Source organism: Bison bison, unplaced genomic scaffold (assembly GCF_000754665.1).
Source record: "Bison bison bison isolate TAMUID 2011002044 unplaced genomic scaffold, Bison_UMD1.0 scf7180017864345, whole genome shotgun sequence".
NCBI lineage: Eukaryota > Metazoa > Chordata > Mammalia > Artiodactyla > Bovidae > Bison > Bison bison.
In genome coordinates this window covers 1113716-1122973 of record NW_011494917.1, presented here as the reverse complement: position 1 = coordinate 1122973, position 9258 = coordinate 1113716, and the positions used below count along the sequence as shown (strand labels likewise).

Here is a 9258-nt window from a genome sequence, read left to right as displayed (position 1 = left end):
CAGTTCAAAAGCATCAATTCTTCAGCGCTCAGCTTTCTTCACAGTCCAACTCTCACATCCATACATGACCACTGGAAAAACCATAGCCTTGACTAGACAGGCCTTTGTTGTCAAAGTAATGTCTCTGCTTTTCAATATGCTATTTAGGTTGGTCATAACTTTTCTTCCAAGGAGTAAGCGTCTTTTAATTTCATGGCTGCAGTCACCATCTGCAGTGATTTTGGAGCCTCAAAAAATAAAGTCTAACACTGTTTCCACTGTTTCCCCTTCTATTTCCCATGAAGTGATGGGACCAGATGCCATGATCTTCATTTTCTGAATGTTGAGCTTTAAGCCAACTTTTTCACTCTCCTCTTTCACTTTCATCAAGAGGCTTTTTAGTTCCTCTTCACTTTCTGCCATAAGGGTGGTGTCATCTGCATATCTGAGGTTATTGATATTTCTCCCAGCAGTCTTGATTCCAGCTTGTGCTTCCTCCAGCCCAGCGTTTCTCATGATGTACTCTGCATATAAGTTAAACAAGCAGGGTGACAATATACAGCCTTGACGTACTCCTTTTCCTATTTGGAACCTGTCTGTTGTTCCATGTCCAGTTCTAACTGTTGCTTCCTGACCTGCATGCAGGTTTCTCAAGAGGCAGGTCAGGTGGTCTGGTATTCCCATCTCTTTCAGAATTTTCCACAGTTTATTGTGATCCACACAGTCAAAGGCTTTGGCATAGTCAATAAAGCAGAAATAGATGTTTTCCTGGAACTCTCTTGCTTTTTCGATGATCCAGCAGATGTTGGAAATGACCTCTGGTTCCTCTGCCTTTTCTAAAACCAGCTTGAACATCTGTTCATGTATTGCTGAAGTCTGGCTTGGAGCATTTTGAGCATTACCTTACTAGCATGTGAGATGAGTGCAATTGTGCGGTAGTTTGAGCATTCTTTGGCATTGCCTTTCTTTGGGATTGGAATGAAAACTGACCTTTTCCAGTCCTGTGGCCACTGCTGAGTTTTCCAAATTTGCTGGCATATTGAGTGCAGCACTTTCACAGCATCATCTTTCAGGATTTGAAATAGCTCAACTGGAATTCCATCACCTCCACTAGCTTTGTTCGTAGTGATGCTTTCTAAGGCCCACTTGACTTCACATTCCAGGATGTCTGGCTCTAGGGATTAATGTGTAGCTTATTTGGATTATCACAGTATAAGAAACCAGTCTCTATTTTGCAGGCTATACAATGTTGGGAGGCCTTAGAATAAAACTAAAAGAATAAAATGTCAATCTGAATTTTGAACTTACTTTATACTTTTCATCATGGAAGTTTGGAGGTTAAAAAAAATACACAAGCTGCTGTGTGTTTATCAAGAGGTGGCTGTATTTTCTCTATCAGTTAGTGCTGGAGTCGGAAAACCTCTTTCACTCAGGCACTAACTCATGACAGGGGCCTGATAACTTCCCTCTGCCTTTTTCTGCCTGTGACATGAGGTTATAACTTGGTCCGCCTCAAGGTGTAGGCAGTTGAGTATTGAGATTCTCTGGCAACCTAGTTGTTTGGTTTGATACTGTGAGCACAGTAACTGAATGTGGAAGTTGCTGACTCTTCCAAGAAGACAGAATGTCAGAAGCTAGAGATTTAGTTGGAGTAACATGACCGCCTATTTGAAGCAAAGCATCCACTCCCATGTTCTGCTAGTATTAGAAATAACTGGTCAATGAGACGGAGAAGGCAATGGCACCCCACTCCAGTACTCTTGCCTGGAAAATCCCATGGATGGAGGAGCCTGTTAGGCTGCAATCCATGGGGTCGCTAAGAGTCGGACACGACTGAGCGACTTCACTTTTCACTTTTCACGTTCATGCATTGGAGAAGGAAATGGCAACCCACTCCCGTGTTCTTGCCTGGAGAATCCCAGGGACGGGAGAGCCTGGTGGGCTGCGTCTATGGGGTTGCACAGAGTCGGACACGACTGAAGTGACTTAGCATAGCATAGCATAGTCAATGAGAGGTGAGTGATTATTCTCCAGGATGGAAAATGTGTTTCTAATGGAATTGCTCTACAGAGTTGAGTCCAATATATATTTGTAAGCAGCTGTGGATTTGTTGGGAAAAAGAAGCTCAAGAAATTACCAAGAAATAGTATTGTGTAACATTCCTTAAGGAAACTAATTGGATTTGTTTTTCTTTGTAAGACACAGGTGAGTTTGGCTCACTTTGCGTTTTCTCCTGAGTATGTTGTACCTAATGGTCTAATAGCTTGAACATGCACATTCCCTTTTTAATCTCACAGTTTTACACTCACAGTTATTACTTGGCTGAGGCACAATTATTTTTGCTACCTAGTTATGTAAGAAAACAATTTCACATGGAAATGGCACTTAAGTAAAAGTTTCAAAAATGAAATATTGTGCTAGCTAAGGTTAAATATGTAATTAATTTGGGTGTCTTCTGTACAACCATGTTAACTGAAAACCATATTTTAATGTTCCTAGGGTGAATTACTGGAATTTAAACGACAGCAACAGGAGGAAGAAAGAACCAAAAGCCACCAAGCTGAACACAGGAGGTATGAACCACTAAGATAAGCATCCTTGGTTGAAACGATTACCTATAAAGGTTTTGCAATGTTTTAGGAAAACACAGTCATACTGAACAGGATTTTGGAATCTATATTAGTTTTTTAATCATTATATTATTGGGGTGTGGTATATGTGAGAATGCCAGCTGCTACACACACATACACACACACATACATATACAAACAATATCCAATTTTTCTGAACTGGTGGCATAAATTGACCCTAGAAAGTGGACTCAGCTCTCAAGGTCTGTTTGTTTAGGTTATACTTAATCTCCCTCCCATAAGACAAAGCCATAGTAATCCTTTTATATAATCCTTACCATTTGTACACTACTTTATAATAACTAAACTAGTATAGATGGTAAGATACTCATACCTGAATATAAAAGCTGAGACAAGAACTACCATTGGTTATTTTATGTTGACTGATATATGAGGGAAAATTTTTTACAATCAGTAAGTAATTTTTAATAGTGGAAATAGTCTTTATCTTATTTCTAATGTCAGACATTGAGAGTGCCCAGAATATCATGTTGATATTGGGTGAGCGCTAATAATTACCTTATATATCATTATTCTAGATTTTCCTAGGGAGCAGTTGGGTTATTTGAGTTTATTGCCATGTGATTGAGTGTCTCAGGAGAAGAATTTAATATAAAGGCCTTCATGATTTAAAGGAGCAAATTCTTTCAAAACTGACTGGCTTCATTTATGTGTTTAACCTTCCCACTATTACTAAGAAGTACTTTTAAACTGTGGTGGTTTCATTTTGTAAATGAGACTTTAGAAAGTGTTAATGGAAGTTCCTAATTCTGCTGTACCTGCCAACTGTGGCTGTGTTTTCATATTATTTTGAATGGATTATTCTGCTTCCATGGTCCTGTCAAAATAGTTTTAAAATGTTAAATGTGAATTTATGTGTTTTTCTCTGGTTATAAGTGAAAAAGTGAAAGTGTTAGTCACTCAATTATGTCTGACTCTTTGCAACCCCATAGACTGTAGCCCACCAGGCTCCTCTGTTCATGGGATTCTCTGGGAAAGAATACTGGAGTGGGTTGCCATTTCTTTTTCCAGGGGATCTTCCTGACCCAGGGATCGAACCTGGGTCTGCTGCATTACAGGCAGATTCTTCACTGTCTGAGCCACCAGGGAAGCCCCTCTCTGGTTGTAAGGAAACATCAAAATTCTGATACACTGGTTAGACTATTTTGTTGGATAAAGGGGAACCATTACTACTACCTATTTTTTGTTTTGTTTTTATTTTTCATTTTAAAAACTTTTTATTTTGTATTGGAATATAGCCAGTTAACAAACAATGCTGTGATAGTTTCAGTTGAACATCAAAGGGACTCAGCCATATATATACATGTATCCTCTCCCCCACAGGTGGACCTTTGCCAACAAAGGTCCGTCTGTCAAAGCTATGGTTTTTCCTGTGGTCATTTATGGATGTGAGAGTTGGACTGTGAAGAAGGCTGAGCGCCAAAGAATTGATGCTTTTGAACTGTGGTGTTGGAGAAGACTCTTGAGAGTCCCTTGGACTGCAAGGAGATCCAACCAGTCCATCTTGAAGGAAATCAGTCCTGAATATTCGTTGGAAGGTCTGATGTTGAAGTTGAAACTTCAATATTTTGGCCTCCTGATGCAAAGAACTGACTCATTGGAAAAGACACTGATGCTGGGAAAGATTGAAGGCAGGAGGAGGGAACAACAGAGGATGAGATGGTTGGATGGCATCACCGACTCGATGGACATGAGTTTGGGTAAACTCCAGGAGCTGGTGATGGACAGGGAGCCTGGCGTGCTGCAGTCCTTGGGCTCACAGAGTCAGACACGACTGAACGACTGAACTGAACTGAACTGAACTGATTCTCCCCCAAACTCCCTTCGCCATTCAGGCTGCCACATAACATTTACTGCTACCTTTTTTTTTTTTTAATAAATTAGGTCATAAATTAGTTTAGTCTTTTACTTTTTCTCTTTAAAAGTCTTTCTATTAAAAAACCCGATATTTCTATAACAGTAGTTATTAGTAGCCAGCATTTCTCTGGATTTCTGAGGATTAATTGGATTATAAAGCTTTAGGCATTTTAAAGATAGTGATATGTCACATTAATAGGCCCCTCTACTAAGAAATTAATCTTCAGTGGGCACCCAATAAAAATACATTATTTGATTAGAGGTCAAAAAGATTACTTTTTGTTATAGGAACTTTGACCTTTATTTCCTTATTGCTGAATACCTAAATACTGATGGCACTATTTCTTTCCTTCACCTTCTATTCTTTCTATTGATTCTAGTTAAATATAGATCCCAGTTTAATCCAATAGGAAATCCCTCTGGATAATAAACTCAGTAACCAGTTTTGAAACAATTGGTCAAGTCTTTACACATATTTTATTTATACTATCAGTTTTTGATAAAGGCTCATGTTTGTATTGTCCTTTGGTGTTTACAGTGAGCTTTTCCATCTTTTCATGCTCATTCAGTTGTCACTTAAAGAATAAAATAGCTGTGTCCATTCCTGCTGAGGGCAGCAATACAAGCTATGTGGTTTGGGGAAAGGGGTCGTTAAGTTAGGTTTTCTCCAGGGACATAATTTTATTGGAGACAAGAAGACAATGTGTTTTCTACTGTTTGGAAGTTCACATAGCAGAAAATGCAGCCCTGAGTTTTATAATAGAAATCATGCACATTCCTAACAAGCTTTACAACCAACCCTGTAACGATTGAATCTGATGGCACCTGAACCTGACCCAGTGTAACTTTCTGAGGAAGAGAAGAAAGTTAAAACTTCAGAGGAAAAAACAGAGCGCTGGGGGTGAAGGACTTGAACTGGGCTGCAAGCTGGAAATTGGAATGAACTGAATTGATTTATTGAAACATGAATCATCTCTGAACAATAGTTTTTATCCAAGTTAAGCCTCTGAAGAAAATCCTGAGCACTAGCTTGACAGCAATGAAATATATGTATTTTCTAAAACTAGTAAACAAAAATATAAACTGGTACTTTTCCCCCCATTTCAATTTGTTACTGAGTCCAAGCTCGCACTTTTTGTCCCATGACAGGCCAATAAATTGAGAGATGAGTTGTTGGGACAAAGAATAGCAATGTATTGGACAGCTGGCAAAAGATGGTAGATGTGTGTCTCAAAGAACCAGTCTTGCCTGAATTAGAATTCAGGCTTCTTTTCTACTAAAAGGGGAGGGAGTAAAGTCAAACATTTCCTGGTTCCAGTCAGTCACTGGAGTTTATATATTAGTTTCTTCTTCCCCGCAGTCATTAATAGAGGACCTGGTCAGGATGTTTCCTGTGAGCTAAACAAAGGTATTTTAGCTTAATGCTCATTATCTGAGAAGCAGGGTTCTCAGAGATGGCCTATTATGTATAATTTAAGCTTATAGGCAACATCCCTTTCGTGATTAACTTGTAATAGAATACAAAAGGTTCTTCCCTATTACAAATTCTTGATAGAAATTGAAAAAGTAATCTCTTTACCACCTGTGACCTCTAGTTGACCCAGTCTGCTGTCCTCTTAGTAACACGCTCAAAAGTGAATCACATCACCTTGTGAACATGACAAAGTCATCCATCTTCAAAGTGTTTAAGTGCATTGAGGGCAGTGGACAATGAACTACTCTCACTACCACGGCTAATTTTACAATGCAGCTGCAGTCACAGAAAGAGGCTAATGTGGGGACCATGCACCAGGACAGTTCATTCATTCACCTCTTAAGAATCAGGGCATACCCTGTGCTTTGTTCTAGGCACTAGGAATAGGTGTGAACAAGGCAGAGGTTGTCCCCAACTGCATGGGATTTACAGGCTAGAGGAGATAAATAGAAGTTAACAATTTAGCAGCAAGATGATTTCAGATAGCGATGCACACATGAGGACCACATCCCAAAGTGACACTAAGGGAGAGATTACAGGCAATAGTTCCTCAGTGAAGAGGTGACATCCAGGAACAAGAGTCGGTCACACAGAGATGGGAAGGGGGCAAAACATTACAATGGGATGTCCCCTCTTACCAAGCATAGCAAAAAACACAAAGGCCCTGAATCGGGAATAAGCTTGAACTTTCTGAGGCCCAAATGATTTGATTATAGACGGTGAGAAAAATGAGGAAAGAAAGATAGGCAGGAAATAGAAGATTTTGTAAGTCAATTATTTTATTCTAAGACTAATAAGTCATGGGAGGGTTTTAAAAAAAAAAGGAAGGCCTGATCCCTTTTATAATTTATTCAAGTGGTTGTGTGGAGAATGGATTGCAGAGGGCAGGAGTGGAAAGAGAGGCAGATGAGAGAAGATAGGAATTTGGACTAGAATGGTGGCCATGGAAATAAACAGGTAAATTCAGGATCTGTTTAGTGGGTGGAGCCAACAAGGATTCTAGTGGATTGGATGTGAGGTGGGAAAAGGAATATTGAGGGAACGTCTGTCTTTGTTACTGACAGAGAGACTGGATAAAAACAGCCCCAGGTGTATGGACTGTCCAACGAACAGTCCAGGTGTATGGACTATACTGTTGGTTGTAGAGTTTTAGGGGAATCAAAGCCACTTCCTTCTTCCTTAATATTCAAGTCTCCAGCTCAGGTATCTATTTCAATCTGCATGCTGAGAGGTCTAGAAAAGGTGGTGTAAACATTCAGTTCTGCAGTGAACTAGGCTGACCAGTGGAGAAGGAAATGGCAGCCCACTGCAGTATTCCTGCCTGGATAATCCCACGGACAGAGGAGCCTGCTAGGCTACAGTCCACAGGATCGCAAGAGTCAGACACGACTTAGCACCAAACCACCACCACCAGGCTGACCACAATATGACACCTTGGTAGATTTTATAGTGAGGGATTAAAAAAAAAAAAAAAAAAGCTTTCTAATAACTAAGATGTAACCACTGCCAAATGGGGCTTGAAGTTGAAAACAGCAACCAAAAACCAGAGACTAACATGAATCAACATGCAGTTGGCATTTTAGCTAAACACACTGAGCAAGACCAAGAGGCAAAACCCCCAGCCTCTGACTCTGCCACTCAGCAGTCATTATCCTCAAAGTTCCCAAATCTTACATAGATGTTGACTTACAGCCACCCACAATGACCACATTCGTTACACTTCATGACTAAAAAGGAGGCTCACCTCACTGGGTCCTGCCTAACCCCTCTTCCACAAGCATGGATTGAATGGTTTCTGGGCTCCAGGCACTGTATTTCTGTTGAGAAGCTTATGGCCTTCATGATGCTATTCCTCCACAATTCATTCACATCATAGGGTACCTACTGCTGTTAAGTTGCTTCAGTCGTGTCTGACTCTGTGCAACCCCATAGACGGCAGCCCATCAGGCTCCGCCGTCCTTGGGATTCTCCAGGCAAGAACACTGGAGTGGGTTGCCATTTCCTTCTCCAATGCATGAAAGTGAAAAGTGAAAGTGAAGTCGCTCAGTCATGTCCAACTCTTAGCAACCCCATGGACTGCAGCCTTCCAGGCTCCTCCGTCCATGGGATTTTCCAGGCAAGAGTACTGGAGCGGGGTGCCATTGCCTTCTCCGTCATAGGGTACCTATCACCATGCTCTTTCTCCAGCTGCCGTGTCTCTGACTCTGCTCAGCCATACATGGGCAACACAGAGCATGGTGTGGCCTTTTTCCTTTTTAAATTTAAAAACTGTAAGATGTAACACACAAAAGTCCATGAAAAGGATATTTAGGATGGTTAATTATAAAATGGGACACCCAGGTAGCCAGCTCCAGTAACATAATATAACCATTATCCTACAGGTAACCCTATCTTAACTGTTAGGATGATCACTTCTTGCCTTTCTAATCCGCTCCAGTAATCTTGCCTGAAGAATTCCATGAACGGAGGAGCCTGGCAGGCTACAGTCCATAGGGTTGCAAAGAGTCAGATGTGACTGAGCAACTATCACTCATCATTTATATGTTTGACTTTATTTCTGCAATTGGTTGCTGCCAGTATGATCAAACATTAGGGAAAGATGTATCCCTTCTTTTGAAAGCTTGGGCTTCCTTCTTCAGGTGCCTGTCTTTCTTCCCTTTTCTCACACTCTCTTCCTGTTTTCCTTCTGCTTTTCACTAGTGGGATTTACCTTAGAAAGACTGGCGATGGGGTACAGAGTGTATGGGAGAGACATTTATCTTGTAATACTATTAACGGCACCACAGAAGTGTGTTTGGTTTCTCTTCATGTTTTAGCTCTTGGTGAAGCTTCCATCTTCCTTCCTCCTCTGGGGTGCACGCCTGGCATGGCCCTGAGGGGTATGGGTGTTTGGGTGACCAAGACGTTTGTAGAACTAATAGAGGTGGGTGAGCGAATCTCTGGAGTAAAGAATTTATGCCCGTTTTGGACTGAGTCAAGACTACCACCACCTCCACCAGAGGACTGTTCCCAGCATGTCATATGGTTAATGTGAAAAGAAGTCTCTGTAGATTTCTTCTGAGCTGGATGGGGGCAGAGCTCCCCACAGTCCATTCAGACAGCACATTAGGTTCTCAGAAATCTCTCAGCCCTGCAGCAAGCTTTCCACTTACCCACATTTTTCATTGTTTTAAAGGGTAAATAATGCTTTTCTGGACCGACTCCAAGGCAAAAGTCAACCAGGTGGCCTCCAGCACTTTGGTGGTTATTGGAATATGAATAGTGGTAACAGCTGGGTGAGTTTTATTATTTTTTTTT

General features: G+C 40.9%; 1 protein-coding gene across 2 annotated transcripts in view; it reads left to right on the top strand.

Moving 5' to 3' along the window:
• EPSTI1 (epithelial stromal interaction 1 (breast)) overlaps positions 1-9258 on the top strand; it is a 100867-nt gene that overhangs the window by 85985 nt on the left and 5624 nt on the right. For both annotated transcript variants that reach the window (XM_010854600.1, XM_010854602.1), the window contains exons 9-10: positions 2479-2552; positions 9137-9236. In XM_010854600.1, coding sequence (XP_010852902.1) covers positions 2479-2552; positions 9137-9236 — 174 coding nt within the window. The remainder of the gene's footprint in view (positions 1-2478; positions 2553-9136; positions 9237-9258) is intronic.